A 17,903-nucleotide genomic window follows, 5' to 3' on the forward strand; every position below is an offset into this window, starting at 1 on the left:
CATTAAAAACTCTGTAATGAACACACTCTCTATAATTATGAACAGTTTATATCTATCTCTCACACACAAACACACACTCACTGTCCCCACCCTACTGTTTTTCAGGACTCTGGCGTGTGGTGTGGTGTGGATGGTTGAAATATCTGGCTGCTCGGTACAGGATGCAGCCTGGCTGTTGGAAATCCCTGTGGTTAGTGTGGTTAGCAGGGAGAGGGGCGTAAAAAGCCCCCTAGATTTGGGAAGGACTTTTTAAGTGCCTACAAGGAATATTCAGAATTTGAATAAATAGTAATTTACTCCAGCAGCAGGCTTGTACAGTAGAGCTCTCCCTTTCTCTTTCTGGATGTGTTGGTGCATGTGTGTGGCTCCCAAGGGTAATGTGTTAGAGATATCAGCCCAGGACTATTAGTCTGTGGTTAGATTGGCCGTGTTTTTGGAAGCAGGCATGACAGGGAGGTATTCTGTGTGTGTGTGTGTGTGTGTGTGTGTGTGTGTGTGTGTGTGTGTGTGTGTGTGTGTGAAAGAAGAGTGAGAGAACGTTTTTACATCACTGTACGCTATGTGCCTGTTTGTGTGTGTGTATGTTTATGTGGGTGTGTGAGGAGCTTTGCAAATGTGTGTGTGTCCTGATGCTTACTTAGCAGAGCCACTTTGCAGTGTCAACCTGATATGGGATCTTGTTTTCAACCTACAGCAGGGTTTGACGTTTACAGCGCATTATTCAAAATAAGTATATTTGATCTTTAAAATGATCATGAAATTGATAAAAATCAGTTCTTCAAGTAGTCAAGTAGGATTCATATTTCACTGTCCTGACCCATTGTTTAAGAAACACTGCCCTCAAGTGAAGTGGTCTAGTTGTGCTGTTCATCTAAGATTGTGGCTTTAACTGCTGTAGATTAGGCTGATCCTTTGGGAGATATTAACTCCACTCAGGTTAACCCACTCACTGACTGATCAGAGAGAGGGAGAGAAAGAAGGCGATGAAAGGGACTGCTGTCCAGTTGGATCCCTGGAGAAAACCTACACTTTCCTGTTGTTTATTCTCAGAGCTGGGTTGGGTCCAGGAGGAAGTCTGAATTTTTTTTTAAATTGACCTGTACTTATAGGAATTTCCAGAGTTGAAAAAATATGAAGACAATGCAGTTTGAAAGTGAAAACTGTATAATTAGGCAAAGGTTAAATACTAGCCACGTACTAAATAATACATTTTCATGATGGTTTATGTCTAAGCTCACATTCATGTTGAGTGAAATTCGCTCCCACTGAGTCATCAACCATAGCTCATCAGTGTTTAACAGTACAGTCATTTATTCTGTACTGTCACGCTCTCTATCTTGTCCAGGCATGTTTCCTGAAACAGCCTTCTAGTAGAATAATAGCAAAAAACAAAATATCACCATAGTGATCGTTGATGCAAAGCCATTGTTAAAAAATTTAAAAAATTGGCAAAAATATTAAAATATTTGAAGATGCATTGTGTACTGGTTATTTTAACATTTAGGTGCTATGGTAACAGGATACAAATTGTGTGTGAGTCAGTGGGTCAGAAGCTAAGTCAGTCCCTAGACAGAGAGGATCATTATGATCATGGCTTCCCAGTTAGGATAATCTCAGACAAACAGAACAGTCACCGTTAGGCGAGGTTACAGTCTCATTCAGCTATGCACGATTCACAGTCACATTCTTGGTCCAGGTTACATTGTAAATGTCTCAACAACTATTGGGAGAATTGCTATGAAATTTGGTACACACATTTACATCCCACTTAGGGATAATTGTAGTAACCATCATCAAATGAGAAATTTAATTTGTCTAATACTTTCATTTATAACCAAATACCTGCAAAAATAATAACACTCCCATCAGCCATGCCTGTACTTCGTTTTTAGTCCTAATTATCAAATGTTAGCACACTCACACCCAAAACTAAGATAGTTAACATGGTAAAGATTATACCTGCTTAGCATCAGCATGTTAGCATTGTCGTTAGCATGTAGCTCAAAGCACCAATGTGCTTAAGTACAGCCTCACAGAGCTGCTAGCATGGTTGCAGAGTTTTGGTCTTGTTGTCTGTTACATAATAAGACCAATAATATGCTAAACTGAAATGCATACACAAGCATCATCACACTCATATTCCCAGGATCTTTAGAATAGCTTCCCAGGCCACAGGCCTCACACTTTAAGTAAAATTTATTTGTATAGCACTTTTGGTAGACATTAGTCGTAAAGTGCTTTACAAGGACATAAATGCAACATACAAAAGAAAGAAATCATAGCAGATGAAGTTACCACCCAAATCACGTGTTTAAAAAAGTGCAAAACTAAAAAACACAATACACAATGAGAAAAACACACTACACACTGAAAAAAACACAATACACAATAAAAATACACAATAAAAACATAAAATACTGACTTGTTGCATACAGGTTACCCAAACACCTGTCTAAACAGGTGTGTCTTTAGCTGCTTTTTAAATGAATTCACAGAATCACCAGACCATAAGGGTGCGGGCAGAGCATTCCATAGTTTAGGTGCTACGACCTCAAAAGCTCGATCACCACGGGTCTTAGGGCGGGTATGTGGGACATACAGCAAGTTTAGCATATTTGACCCAAGAGAGCAAGGTAAGGGAGTAAGGGTGAAGTAGATCAGCCACATACGCAGGAGCCTTTAGTTCACAGGTTTCTAGTACCTATGCCTCTATCCGTACAAACAATTGGTCCATCATCACCTGAACCTCTAGTGCACAATGCTAATACTTTCCAGTGCTACATACATATATATGTATATATCAGCTTACTATGGGCATATTAGCCAAAGGGCTTCAGGACTAAGCACCCAACAGGTCCTGAATACCATAACTCCTGTACGCCATTCCTCCTTAATTGTCTCCAACCCACAAGCTCTCAGACTAAAGCTTTTGTTTTTGAGAAATATGCACTTGCCTTTTCATAGTATTTATTCTTAGTGTGTGTCACTGGAGGGATGAAACTATTTCTCCCAGTTGTTGGGAGCTGGCTTGATTAGTGATTAATAGGTTATGTCTCCAGAAGTTTCAACAACATAATGTTGCAAATCAATGACTGCTGAATATTCTGGGGACCTATTCTCATCTTTCTGCAACCCACCATTTGGTCCCCGTCCAACCTTTTAAAAACAATGTACTACATTCCCCAGCTCCCTACCACAGCTTCCACAGCCAAGACTTTCATGAGAAAGAAGATGTGAGGTCAATCAGTATCCACCTTCACCACCCCATTTTAATTTTTATCTCTGCTCATCCCTCCAAACTCAGCCCAGTATTTAGAAGAGTTTGTTTTCTCGCTTTTACTGACATGCTGTGACATTTTATTATGATTCCATGGTGTATATCCGATGAGCTATTGGTCGGTCATGATTCTTTTTGTATGTGTATATATTTGAGTAATTCCACTCCCTGTGCAGTTTGTCCCAGAGGAAGCTCTCCCTCTGACATGTGAAGATTAATTTAATTATCACGTTGATGAGAGCGGAGCTGCTAGAATCTCATATTTGTTTTTCTATGTAAATCTTTTTAAACATGTCAATGTGTTAGCAGTTTAAAAAATATGTTTTCACCCTCCCCACCAAGTTCCTGGCCTTGAAACTACAACAAAGGATCTTAAACCATGGGTTGCAACCCCGATTGGGCAGCGAAACTGTTTCTGGTTGGTCTCCACATGACAAAAGTGTTGGTATGTTTTAATGACCCTCTGCCACATTGTGACAGCAGATTTACTCAATTGAGATCCCAACCTTAACAATTTCACCAACCCATGATGTCAGAATGTGGTCTCTCACTGTGGCCGATGTCTTTTGTTTTTACATAGCTGCTATCTTTTCTTTTGACAACCTTGTGACAACATTATTTTGTGTTTGTGTCTTAGGTTAGGGTTAGTAGTTGAAATTATTACAAAGATTGTTTGCCAGATTTAAGCCCACAGTGTTATGAATATGTAATACACACACTTGGCTGTTTCTTGTCAGGATAGAACACATAAAATAAATCATGAAAGATACTTGAGTAAGGACTGAACATGTGACAAAATAATAAGTAAGATTCCAATCCGCAACCTTTTGAACACCCCCAAAATGCTGTTTTAACAATTAATGTAGACCTTTAACACATTCAGTAGTGGTATTCCACTTATTTGAGTAGCACTTTAATACACAGAGACAAACAAACACCCAGGCAGGAGAACCACGACAGCCTTCCTAGAGTGTTTAATGCTTTTCAGAAGCTTTAAACACTGTGAAAGCACTAACAAAGTTATGAATATTAGAGTCAAAAGGGCCTCTAAAATGTATTTGTCATGGAAAAGCTTCTCTCAGACAAAAATAATAGACTGTCTAACTATCACTAATCTAACAGGATAAGAGTAGCTACAACAGGCAGGATTACTTGACTTGTGCAACACTCAAATTTGAAATAGAAAACACACAGGATTATATAGTCACCACACAAATCAAATTACCCAGGTTGAGAGTTTGGCTGTGAGTTCAGACCACAGTTGGGTCTTTTCCACTACAGGAACTTAACGACCCGTAACCTACAGCTTCCCTGATCCTTAACTTTTAAGAACCAGGGATTGGTTCTGCCTTGTGTTTCCACTGTGTTTTACAAACCATTGAAATGGCAACACATGGGACAAATGTTGTCATTTTTGTGAGCTCTTTGGTAGGCGAGAACAGTTGTGTGAAAGACAGCGATAGAATACGTGTGGCTAATATTGATTTTCTGTTATGTTTACATGTAATGACTTTTAAACATCAGTATTAATAAATTAATGGAAGGGTCCCAAATGCAGAGAGGTTGACAGAATGGACTAGAGAGTGAATGAGACAAGCACCAGATCAGCTTACAGCTCACTGACCAGTGCTCCAGTGCTGGGTGCAGCTGCTGGTCCTGCCCTCTCTGTCTGCTCCAGCCTGCTGCTTGATTCTCACCTGAATTAGAAGATGGGGAGGTTCAGGTGCAGAATCAGTGAGCGGTCCTATTGTTGCTGCCCTGGCTTCAGCACCACAGACAGCACCTTAGTGCTGTGTGACCAGTCCCACAGGACCAGCACTGGGCTGCATGGCAATTTTGACCTAATGGCCACTGAAGGAACTACAGGTCATGTGACTCCCTGGGACGCAAAAAGGCTTCTTGCCATTTACTGTACTGTACATCCTCAAACAAAGCATTTCAGAAGAAACAGCTGTAAAACTAAGACGATTTTTTTCTTAACATCATACACATTAAAATCCTGCCATTTGTATATTTTTTAAAAGTTGCCAAGCGCTTTATCAAGATGCTATTTGTGTGACATTCATGTGTGTGGACCATCAGCTAGGCAACACCAGTGAGAGACACTAAAGTACATGTTATTAGCGGCACCTGTAGGAAACAGAAGAAAGTTTTTTTTAGTGTATGAGCATAATGTGGTGATATGTTTTCTACATTTTCCTGGGCTTCAGTTTCATCACACAATCTACCATTCTGTGGTTAGGGGTAGCTGTATAGGGTTAACCCCTGCTGCATTTATTCTTTAGCGGGAGAACTTGTGGTTTCATTGAAGTGAACCAATCTTCTCTGTAGTGAAGTGCTACATTGCGCTGTGCATTGCGATGTCAAACCAGTGGAGACATCAATTGCATTCATGTTGTCTGAGTTAGACTGCAGTCAGCCCACAGTCACTAGTAGTTAAGAGGCACTCTAGTTGTGGTCGTGGTACGGGTGATGGAGGTCTACTCTTGCCCAGTCAGCCTGTGATCAAGGACATACCGCTTTTTGTTCACTTACATGTACAGTATGTGTGTTTGTCTGAACAAATATAATATGTATGTCCTTCAGTGGACTGATTTCCAGAGTGTTTTCCTGCCGTTCACCTGGTGTACACTGAGCTCCACTATAATGCCATATGACCTGAAACAGGAATAAGGGATAGAAAGGATGGATGGATTCCTGGATGGATATTTTTATGAACATGCTGTGGGTGAAGCTATGTGTGTGTGTATTTTCTCTGTGTGTGCAGCATGTTACAATAGCTTCCCTCTGTTGTAACTTTACAGAAGCCCAGGGCAAACTTTTGTCTTTTTTTATGTTCTTAGACTGTGACAGGGTCTCTGTCCTTCCAAGGGTCCCCGACCACTGACTCCTTCAACTCCCACCATGCGGTTTTCAAACCTTTCTCCTCTCAGACAGTACTCCTTTTGTCAAATCCCTTCATTTGGTGCAAACACTTGCCGCGTCTGCGTCTTCTGGAACCCTTGAGGCCCTGGATGTCTGAGATGCCTTGGTAGAAACCAGAGGGAGAACTATGGAACAATGTTAGTCAAGCATAAACCTCTTAACGTCTCCTCTGTCAACCACGGACCCACACAATGCCTTCTCTCTGTACCTTCTTCCAGCTCTAAAACCGCTTCTTAGACTTGCAAATCTGGGCTTTGATGTTGCACTGCCTTGCTTCTTTTGTCAGAGGGAGGGAGCCAAGGAGGAGAGAAGCATTGCAGACAGCTGTTAAAGCCACCATAATTCCCTCATGTTACATGGGTTAGCCCTCACTGCCCTGGCAAGGATGCTGTTGTGTCTCTCTGTTCTCTCTTAAGCTCATTTACGCTCTTTTTTCCCTCTCCCTGCAATTCAACTTTGTCTACCTCTCACTCTCTCTCTCTCTCATAGTCATCCTTTCTAGAGGACAAAGTAATTCATGTCCTTTTGTTCTGATGTCTGGGTATAAACCTGTTTCTCATTTGTTAGGTGGTTAGCGAGCTTCTTGGTCACAAAGTAATTTCACCAGACAAGACAGACCTCTGTTCCATATCCCTTCTTCCACATATATGCCTAGATTACACTTGTCAGGCTATTTTCAAACAGCCAATTTATAAAATTGAATTCAAATCATTTTCAGGTTTCAAAAAGCTGAATTTTCATGTAAGGCTTGCTTTAGGTGGAATTCAGGGGTAACCATCTAAGACCTGCCGCAGCCTCTTCAGGCCTGTTGTTGCAACTAGTGAGCAAAGCTACTGATGTTTATACCTCATACCCATGTCTCCAATTTTCTATTATAGTCTGAGTGAGATGGAATGAAGGAATGGTAGTAATGGGTAGACAGCCAACGACCACTGTAGCTTTGTCAGCCGATCTGTGCAGCATCCAGGAACTCTGATTACATCCCGGCTGCAGACAGACACTTAATTTGTGTAATGTGCACCCAAGCACATTCCTTCTAGAGGACAATAGACGGAGAGTGGTTATAGCGGCAGGAGTGGCTCATTCTGTCTGCAGGAAGACATGGGTTGGAGGGCATTGGTGGTTAGAGTGTGTTTGTGTGTGTGTGTGTGTGTCTGTGTGTGTCTGTGTGTGTGTGTGCGTGCGTGCATGTGCGTGCACGTACATGTGAGAAAGGGAGAGAGATTTTGTGTCTCTGTCCATCTGTGTTTATTCCTGGGTTTGTCCTGACACCCACATTATCAAAGCAGATGTTTGAGTGTTTGCCATCCGAATGAGGTAATGACTCTCTGTTTACCAGGAAGTTAATAGTCATTGCTTTGGTTATGACTGACTGATATCTTACAGTCTTTTACAGGAATCTTTTGTACTAATGATTTTCTCCTGGGACAGGATTAAGCAATGGACCAGGCACTAGACATGACATCGTACCCATGATGGAATTTGAATGGTTGATTGACTCACTGAATATAATTTACAGTTTAGGCGGGTGGGGATGGTAATTCTCAGAAGTTAACACCATTTCTGAATTTGTCAGTCCCATGTTTGGGTTTTGCATTTAGTTTCCATAGTAACTGGCAAATCTGGGTGATGGGGTTTCAAAAAGTTCATGTGCTACCGATCTTGTGATAAGGCCATACATGATCCCAACAGAATCTTTGTGGATTTTAACGTCATCATTCTGACTCTTTGATATGGTTTAGTAGCCAGGTGTTCCTTGTTACGTTTAGGTCAGTCACACTTTCAGCAGAATCTTAGAGTTAAAAACATATGTCAAAGTGTCATTATGTGCTCAACATTCAACAAAATCTGTAGGCTTTGAGTTATTTCAGCAGATTGGATTGTGGCAGGGTCAGTGAACCCAGTGGTAATATGGTAATGTACAAAGCATATCAAAGTGACATTCAGCATTCATCATAGCCATGTTTGACCACTACAAGGCGAGTAAGCTCTGTGATGACTGTGGATATTAGACCAAAGAAGAATGGAGTTGTTTCAGGTCAAGCAGGAATGGACAATCTCATTGTCAAATCAATCAGATGATTCATCTCCATGGAATTGAGATGAATCATCTGTAGCTTAGTTATATTAGTGTATTTGGGCAAACATGTCACTGTTAAGCTTCTTGATGATACAAGGCTGGGATGTACTGTCGAACCCAAAAGCATATCAATAACTTGTAGTCAGTTCATATCTAAAGAATTGGAATGAATAATTGTAGTTTAATTATATTGATGATTAGAAAATGTGTTTGACCAAAGCATTTTATTGATATATCAATAACGTTGGTCAAGTAACATCCAAAGAATTTGGAAGAATGCGTGTATTTTGTTAATGTTATGAAATTTGGCCAGAGTTGTTGTTGGAAGTGCTACAGTAAGACATGACCCTGGTCAAACTGTATTATCAGTGTACAGATAACAGACTATATACAGTACAGTACAGTCACAGAACGAAAATGCTTTGTGTGGTTACATCCAATCACTCCAATCACAGTTTAATAATCCCCATGCAGATCACTTTAGTTCCAAAGCTGGAGCCAAGTAATGTGCTGGAAGCAAACTGTCCACCATCAGCCAGCCATAATCACAATCACTCCCTGGGGATTTAAGAGAAAGGAGGAAAAATTCAAGATTTCAATTTCACATTTCTTTCACACTCAATACCCAACAGGGAAATGATCATAATATGACAGATGGGTTCTAGTTGGTTTTGGACTAATTCTTCAACTTGGCTCCAGTTGCTTAGGGTGAGTATAGGAGTTTTCAAAAAGATTTATTTGGAAATGAGATAAAAACTTAATTAGGATCTGAGGTTACAGGCTGATGGCTGCTTTTGTTCACAATGTTGTTTTTCTCAAGATACTAGAAGATAAATGTAATTACATTTTACACAGTCGATAAAGATATTGTAGAGTTTCTGTTAGCTTTTTTGTAAACTAAACTATATTGTCAAATTAATTATATTTTCCATTTATTTCAGTCCAGTTTTGTTTGTCACCTTGGCTCGCTGACCTTGTCAAGCCATTATGCAGCACAGACAGCCTTGGGCTTCACTGTCATGTAAGGCCTCAGGGGGTATTTCATCATTTTGGTTCTTGACGTTTGTGATCTTCACATTAAAGAGCAGATGTGATTGTGGTTTCTTAACATGCACCACCAGCAAAATTAAAAACTAAGTGAAAAAATACATTTATGTGGTTTTAGAAGTGAGCACAGTGACCAGTTTTGGCCTTTTCATTTTTGTCAGGCAGTTTCATCTCCCCACTGTCATCTTGTCACCTACAGTTTACACAGTATTACTGTTCTCTTCAAAACGATAAATAAAATAGAAACATTTGATTCTAACTCTGGATTAAGTACAAAGAGTGGAGGAGGGACAGTGTGATCTATTGATTTTTGCCTCAGATTCTTTCCACACAGAGATTTCGCTTGGTAAAATTCTCTGTTCAGTTGCATGTCAGTGCCAGGCTTAATCCATGTGCATGAAACCAGCACATGTGGCTGACTGGGTTTTCTCAGTGTCACAACACTTGGATAAGTCACAAAGAGGCGAAACAGCTTCTTATTTTTCATTCTTGTTGTCCTACGTGTCCAGTTCGTCTGTGTCACTGCTGTTTTTTTTTTTTCTTCCACTGCTTGAGTCAGAGCAGTGATGAATTAAAACAAGAGCGGCAGTCGCCGTTTGAAGTTTGAGGAGAGACATTATTATGACTTCTCCCTTAAAGGTCAAGTTGAGCCACAGGCGTGATAAAGTGCACAGAAAAAGAGGGAGGGACAGAGAGGTTAAAGGAGAACGAAGTGTTGAAATAACAAATCGGTCCTTGCAGATGGTGCTGAGGCACAGCAGAGATCTCCAGTGGGCACACCACCACAAGAGTTTGACCATATTTCACAAAATCTCAAAGACTGAAACTAATATTAGGAACTTCAAGCAGGTTTTAAGTTGAATGCAAATTAAAAGGTTTCTGTCCCATCCAGGGCAAAATCCCTTTATAAAGAGAGTGGGAGCTGAATGGAAGAAAATCCCACATTACAGTTCTTTTCAAAGTTTTTCTCAGACCACCATGATCTTAACTGGCTTGACTGTAATGTTAGTGCTGGTTTAGGGAATCATCTAGGTGTTCTCCACCCTTAGGCTTAACCTTAACCTCCTCCACCTGGCTGTTTACACCACTTTGCCACTTTCACTGTGAGCAAGTCCACTGAGAAGGAGCTCTGAGAAATGATGTCATTTCCACTCAGCCGACAGGGAGGAGTGACAATTTTGAAGAAAGGGAATTCAGGCTTTGATTAAGAATGTTATTGTAAAGAAATCTGCCTTCAAACAGTCAGGAAAGACTGCAGCGGAGAGAAACATATAAGGTCTTGACCAGGGTCCCCCCATGCTCTTTGACCTCAGGAGTAATTTGTTTTTCTTTAAACAGATTGGCTAAATGTTCGGCACATTGAAGCGACGAGCCAAAGTGTAAATCTTCAAAAACGCTTTTCAGTGTTTCAATCTGGTCGCTACTCCTCTGGGAGAATATTGAACCCCCGAGCCCCCTCTTCTCTCGGTCACATACATTCTTTGTCTCTCTCACGTTCTCTCCCCTCCCTCTCTGACTGTTGCAAGTTTAAAGTTGTGTTGGCAGCAGGGCTGACACAGAGAGTTCAGTCAGGTGGAAGGTCACACTCGCTGCCTCAGGAGGGGAGAAGGCTTTAGATCTCCCCACGTATTTATGATTCTGCTCCCGTATTGTGACCATAATCTCATGACAACACTCACATTGTTTGACAAATGAGTTTCCTAGTCATGTAGTGCTCAGCATCCTGTGGTAAGAAGTGGACAGATAGTCTGTGAATGACCTCACTGTAGCACAGATGTGCTTTATGCATCAATGGACATTTGACCAGCCCACTTGCCTTTTGTACAGCTTGCAAGCCACAGCTATATGCACTTCATGATACCTTAAAATAAATATTTTTTTAAACCAAACCAATATATATTATGGATTAATGGAGAAGAAAGCTAAAACCTCTGTCTGCACAGACTGTTTGCAGATACAGATGTCGTTATCTTAGAAATCATGTTTCTTTATATATTTTCATCCCGACTGCCATGTCGTGGCCCACAAAACAAGGAATTATGTGAAAAATGGTCGGAAAATGGTCACCACTGAATGTCAAAAGATAGGACAGCGTCTGTTTATTGCTGTCCTCCTGAGTCTGTGTTTACACCCAGCCACACACATGGATGTGCTCCACATTGAAGTGATGGATATGAAGCTGAAAAGGTTGAGAGCCAAACTATCTGCCTCTTATTTAGATGTGTGGAGAACAGAGCCTTCCATAACCAACCGCACAAGTACACATACACACACACACACACACACACACATATGCAGCCATAATGAGCTTCCACATCAGCTGTTTTCCACCAGCCAGTTTATTGTGTGCGACCTTACATTTCTGCTTCCAACAGCAGCAGGCCTGCTTAGCACCAGTAAACAGGAACTTTGTTGTTCTTCTCCCCCCTACCAAAATCTTCTAAACAAAGAATCTTGTTGTTTACTTGCCTTTTGCTCGGGGATAAATAAAGGGCAAGAAGACTAACCTCTGATGTCTGGTGTCTTCTGTCTCTGTTTTTGTGTGTGTGTCCTGCTCTGTCCCATCCTGCAGCTGCTCCACATCTGCATCGAAGGTTGGGGGAACTGGCGCTGGTCGGAGGCCTTCAGCGTGGACAATGTAGGGACTCTGCTGAGGACCATTCAGTATAAAGGACGCACCGCTTCACTCATCATCAAAGTGGTGCAGCTCAACGGTGTCCAGAAACAGGTACAGTTGTGTTTTTTTTCAGGTTGTCATGGTAATAACAAGCCCACAAAAGATAGTTAAAACATAGTAAACACATTATTTACATTCTTCATCCAGCAAATATCCTTTTACAAACATTAGAATTTGTTATATAAAAAAGAATCCAGCATGAACCTGTAACAAATCTTTTTAGCGGTTCAGAATTACTCAGAGAGCAGGAACCTATTTGCTACATTGTGCCTGTGGACCACCACTATGTGTCACTTTGGAAGCTTGGCCTTTTTCCCAGCACTCATTTTGGGATGAGCACTTTTGAATGCCCAGTTTTTTTCCATTTATGTTATGATTTAGTAGTTGCTCGGCTAACAACAGACTGTATTCTGTTTTTGTCAGTTTTTGTAATCTGTTTTATAGCACTAAAACAAAAGCTTATGAGCTTGAAGCCATCCAAAAACACAATGTACCCCATCAATCCACAAAGAAGATCACAAGAAATCATGAACCAACATAAACCAAATCATAGTGGTGAATCATGTTTGAATTTTTCCACAAATACAAGGCAGAGTCGCTGTATTCCTGAAAATGCGGAGATGCCATCAGATTATGGCGGTGACACTTTGTTATGTAAACAGTGTCAAGTGTTGCACATGTCTCCCACTCGTCCTCCAGACAAAACAGACTCGGCCTCTCGCATTCCTTCTTCCGTCTGTCCCAGACACCGCTTACATCTTGCTCCCATTGGATCCAATGATAGGGTATGTGCATTGGTCACATCCAATTCACAACACAAAGCCTCAGAGTGGGACAGTGGCTGCCACTACAGAGAAAGTTGGCTCCCGCCTGCAGGGGGGGAGTTGGGGGGGGGTACTCCCACAACTGTACTCTTCCTCTCTGGTCTTTTATTATGATGGCCTCCATATTATTAATTATATCAGCACCTCATGTTAACTGCTGTTGAAAATCCCCCTCATATAAACCGCATACACACTCATTCATTTTCTAATTACAAACAATCACACTGCCTCCAGCAGGACATATGTGAAGGCATCAGGGCCGCAGCCAACGATTGTTGTTATGATCAGTTCAATTATTTTTTAATTATAGAGTAATCATTTAATCTGTAAACTGTCATAAAATATCGATGCCCATCACAATTTTTCAAAGTCTAAAGTGACGTCTTCAAATTACTTAAAATACCCAAAATGTATTACATTTACAGTCACATAGAGAAGTAGAGAAAAGTGGCACATTCTCACATTTGAGAACTGGAACTTGTGAATGCATTTTTGCTTGATGAAGTACATGAAATATGAATAAGTTATCATAATAGTTGTCAGTTTTGAAATGATCCACTAATCAATTAATTGACTATTCATTTCAGTGCTTAGAAATGTACATTTTTATCTTTTCTGTTTCTCTCTAAAACTCCCAGTGGGTTATTTGTTTTTATGGCTCTCTGGTTTTTCTCTCTCATTCTCTCTGAAACAGACTTTGTCTCACTCTGTCATTCTTTTTCTTTTTGCACATATGTGTATCAACACAGAGGGGAGGAGAGGAAGAGGAAGATGGGCGGTCAGGGAAAAAAAGTGTGTTCCGGTGCTGTGTGTGTATATTACAGCTAGCTGCTGACGCGAGTGTGTCTGTGAATGGATATAAAGAAATGATTGATGGAGAGATTTCACTCATTAGGGGCCAACATCTTTCTCTCCAAGATCATTATCAGTCCCACAACCTGCAGAACACACACAGCCATGCAAACACATGCAAAGACATAAACACACACATTCACAGAGGGTGGTGGAAACAGTCAATTCTGAGCACAATTTGATGTGTCAGTCCCAGATGAGAGCTCCCTGGTGGCTGTGGCTGTGGCTTGGCGTGTGTGTGCGTGTGCGTGTGCGTGTGCGTGTGCGTGTGTGTGTGTGTGTGTGTGTGTGTGTAAGCATATATGGATTGATAGATAGTGACCTTGGAAAGCTGTCAGGCAGTGAAGAAGAAAACAGGCTCCATAGAGCAACCCTTTGATAAGAACATAGACAGCAGTAGTGCAGCTACAGAGGCATCAGGCCCTGTGAATCATTTAGAGCAGCAGGCAAAGTTGAATTTGAAGTTGTACTGATTCAGAGTGCTTTCAGATACAGCACAATTAATTTTCTAGCACCAATGACCTTTTGTGACAATCACACATTCTTCATGCAGTGATTGGACAAGGGTGAGGGGGTAAAACATGTTTAACTTTTCTCTCAAGCTTCTTTTTTAAATAATTCACATTCTACTATTGTGTTTTTTCATGTGTACGACTGAGTGCAATACCATGCATTCCCTCAGAGAATGACTAACGATTGTCACGTCTCCTGCCTCTCTATGACGGCTTAGTTTTTCATCTCACCTTTAAGTGTTGCCATTAGAAACAGCTAGACTCACCTTTGCCATCAGGTCCAACAGTCCCTGGCTTTTCAGCGTCCCTTACAGATTTACCAGTTATAACGTTGCCCAAAAAAGAAACCTGATCCAGATCTAGACTTAAGAAAGAGTTGAACTCTGCTCTGCTTTGTGGTTAAAGTTCAGATGTTAACCATCCTTCTGTTACATCATGCGCTATGCTGAACACTGTAAACACAACAATGTCTGCTGCAGTGAGATGAATTATTTTATTTGTGTCAATTTTCCCCCTGTAACCCTCTTCTGTCCAGGTAATAATATGTGGGCGGCAGGTGATGTGCAGCTACCTGACTCAGGACATCGAGCTGCGGGTGGTACAGCACTACGTGGGGCCTGACAGTCAGACAGTTGTCAGAGAACACTGTGACTGCCTGGAGGCGGGGGAGAAGTTGCCTTCCTATGTACTGGAGGACGCAGAGATGACAGAGCTGTGTGTGAGGGCTCGAGGGGATGAAGACTGGTCCCAGGATGTTCAGCTGGAGAGGAGGGACAAGGGCAGCAGCAGCTCTGTTGTACAGGTACTGTAAGACAAATAGACTGAATATCTAAGACACACTACATGACCTTTCTCTAGCCATACTCTAGCCATAGTTTAGTGGAATTGATTTTTTACAACCAAACTGAATCGGTGCTTGTTCAGACTTGTCTGCATGCTCTTTACTTTGATAGGCTACTTTAAATGTCATTTTTGAAAACACGTTTGATATGGATATACAGACAGATGGGAAAGCACGCACATATAGACCATAGCAGCTCCGTAGCACATGGAATTGTCCACATGCAAGCTGTTGAATATGCTAGCCAGACAAACACAGATAGAAGCACACATTGCACACATCACCACTTCCATCAAGCTCTCCATCCACATACACACATGTTTGGAGCTGGTGACTGGACCACCAACTGTGACCGGATCCTCTTCTCCTGGGTGGCCACAGTGGCAGAGCTGCTACTCACTGTTCGAAAACAGATTGAGATTGTCCCCTCAGATAGGCTTACAAAGGCCTTCCACTTTCCAACCCATAACCCAACAATGTTGAGAGGCAGAAAATACAGTTTATGCTCTCTCATAACAACACTGACCATAGACAGGAAACACTAGCTGATATGTGGGCACAGACAGAGGCTTTGAAGGCACTTTCACACCACTGGATTTGCGCCAGATGATCTCTCCTTCTCTTCATCCCTGCTCGTCTTGCTCTTGTTCTTTATTTTTCTTGTTCTCTGTCTTTGTTGGTCTCCCTCTCTTTCTGTTTTCCTGCTTTATGAGCCCATGCTGTTAACAGCTAGTCATTTCTACTGCTCCAGCTTCTGTGTGTGGGTCTGAACATCTCTGACTTCACTCCAACCTCCGCTGTTATCTCTTCTCCTCAGATCAGCCATTCATTACACATATGGAGGTTTGGCTCTGAATGAGAGAGCTGCCTGGACTAGTAGCTGAGTCCTTAGATCTCTCTATCTCTGTCTGTCTCCTGCTATTTCACTCTCTTGTTTCCTCCCTTTCTTTTACTCTCTCACCCACACACTGGCTCACTCATCTATCTTGTTGTAGTTAACTCCTCTTCTTTATTTACTTCATCTTCTGGCATCCAGCCTGTCCACCTGTTCCACGCTATAATTCTCTCCCCTGTCAATGTCTGCCTTTTTTCCCATCTGTCTCCTGCTTCTCCATATCAGTAATCCATCTGAAGTAACTCCTCTTCCATATCTCACCTTCCTCCTCCCTTACTCTTATTATGTTTTTGTGCCCTTGTCCTTTTCTTTTGACAAAGCACAGGAGGTCGTCATGACCTTTTTCCAATGATGAGTGTTTTTGGTGGATCAGGGCTATAGAGTATCTGTTTGCCAAAAATTCACTCCCTCATCCCAACAAGACTGTTTTGCAAGAGCCTTCATATTAAAACTGAATGTTCTCCACTTTGCTGTCCCCACCAGTAAATGAAGTCCCCAGTCTGTCATAAACTAGACCACTTGTAATGTGCCTTGGCATCCCAAGGTTCTAATGAGGAGTGAGGAGTAAATGGGACAAACACCAGTGACACATTAAGAGTGCTCAGCCTTCGGTGGGCACATTCTCAGCCTTTAAATCTTGCTAAGATTTAACTGCATTTAATGGTCTATTATCTGGCACTAATAGTTGTCAGTCACCTCAGCCATGATATTGTGTAGCAGGGCTTTGGGGAGATTTAACTTTTAACTACTGGAAGAAGCCAAGAAGCAATGTTTTTTAGAACAAAACATGATAATGTATTACTGATGGAGGCTATAAACATGCCATCAGTGAGTGAGAGGATACAAAGGCGTTTAAGTCATCAGACATCCATATTTTACTTTCTAACCACAAACAAACACAAACAAGTCGCCCTTGACTGTTCTTGATTAATCTTTTTCTTGTTAACCCTTTAAATAATGGTACAGTAAGATATGAGAATCGCTGAAAATAGCCCAAGCACAGTATGTCTTGTGTTGAAATGATGAGACTACCAATAACAAGCAGCTTGTCTACTTTCAGGTGCCATGTTCCAGTGGGTCTTTGCTCTACGTGTGGTGTACTCTTATCACTATTGAACCTGATTCTCACATACAACAGAGAGTGGTGAGTGTCCTAAATACACACACACTTTATAGTGTTTATTTCCGCATTGTGACACAAAATTGGGATTTTAACTTAAAACTTGTTGTAGGTCTGTGCGATTTGATGATATATATATTGTGTGACAATAGAAAAATGTCCATCGTTATGCTCTATCATTTATTTCATTGTGTCACAAATCACACTCTTTATTTTTCGTCATTTGGAGTCTGTCCATCTTTTGCGTGGATTACATTAATTAACCATCTTGATTTGTTTAATTTGTATTTACCTGGTTGATCTGTACAGTGGTTACATTATTTCTAGTTGTAATATCTCAACACTTTGTCTCTCTGCTACTCAGAGTTGCCATACTTTCAATTCCAGTGTAACATATTAAGATTATTAATTCACTGATTAGTCCAAAATATGAAGGTAAGCGCTAAGGATTCACTGCAGTCAAATTATTGAACATCTAAGATTTTCATCATGATTTCATCATCACCTTCAGCTAACTATTCCTGCCAGTTTAAGCCCATACGTTTAGAGTGTGTTCAGTCTTTCCTTCTAATGGTTGTTCTGTATGGATTACCTGTTTCAGGTGGTTTTCAGTCCATTGTTTGTCATGAGAAGTCACTTGCCAGATCCAGTAATCGTCCACGTAGAGAAGAGGAGCCTCGGACTGAGAGAGGGCCAGCTGATACAAGGACAGGGCCACCAGGAGCCCCTGTTAAACACTGAGGCTGACCTCACCCACCACCTCACTTTCCAGGCCAGGTAATATAATGTACACTATATAATATAATATAATATAATATAATATAATATAATATAATATAATATAATATAATAT

The 17,903-nt window shown here is 41.1% G+C and overlaps 1 protein-coding gene across 4 annotated transcripts in view; it reads left to right on the forward strand.

Moving 5' to 3' along the window:
• The window catches only part of LOC121904923 (vacuolar protein sorting-associated protein 13B-like), a 342,443-nt gene that overhangs the window by 297,405 nt on the left and 27,135 nt on the right, over window positions 1–17,903 (forward strand). For all 4 annotated transcript variants that reach the window (XM_042422730.1, XM_042422728.1, XM_042422729.1 and 1 more), the window contains 4 exons: window positions 11,902–12,057; window positions 14,730–14,996; window positions 16,991–17,074; window positions 17,652–17,827. In XM_042422730.1, coding sequence (XP_042278664.1) covers window positions 11,902–12,057; window positions 14,730–14,996; window positions 16,991–17,074; window positions 17,652–17,827 — 683 coding nt within the window. The remainder of the gene's footprint in view (window positions 1–11,901; window positions 12,058–14,729; window positions 14,997–16,990; window positions 17,075–17,651; window positions 17,828–17,903) is intronic.

Source organism: Thunnus maccoyii, chromosome 10, assembly GCF_910596095.1.
Source record: "Thunnus maccoyii chromosome 10, fThuMac1.1, whole genome shotgun sequence".
In the NCBI taxonomy this organism is placed as follows: Eukaryota; Metazoa; Chordata; class Actinopteri; order Scombriformes; family Scombridae; genus Thunnus; species Thunnus maccoyii.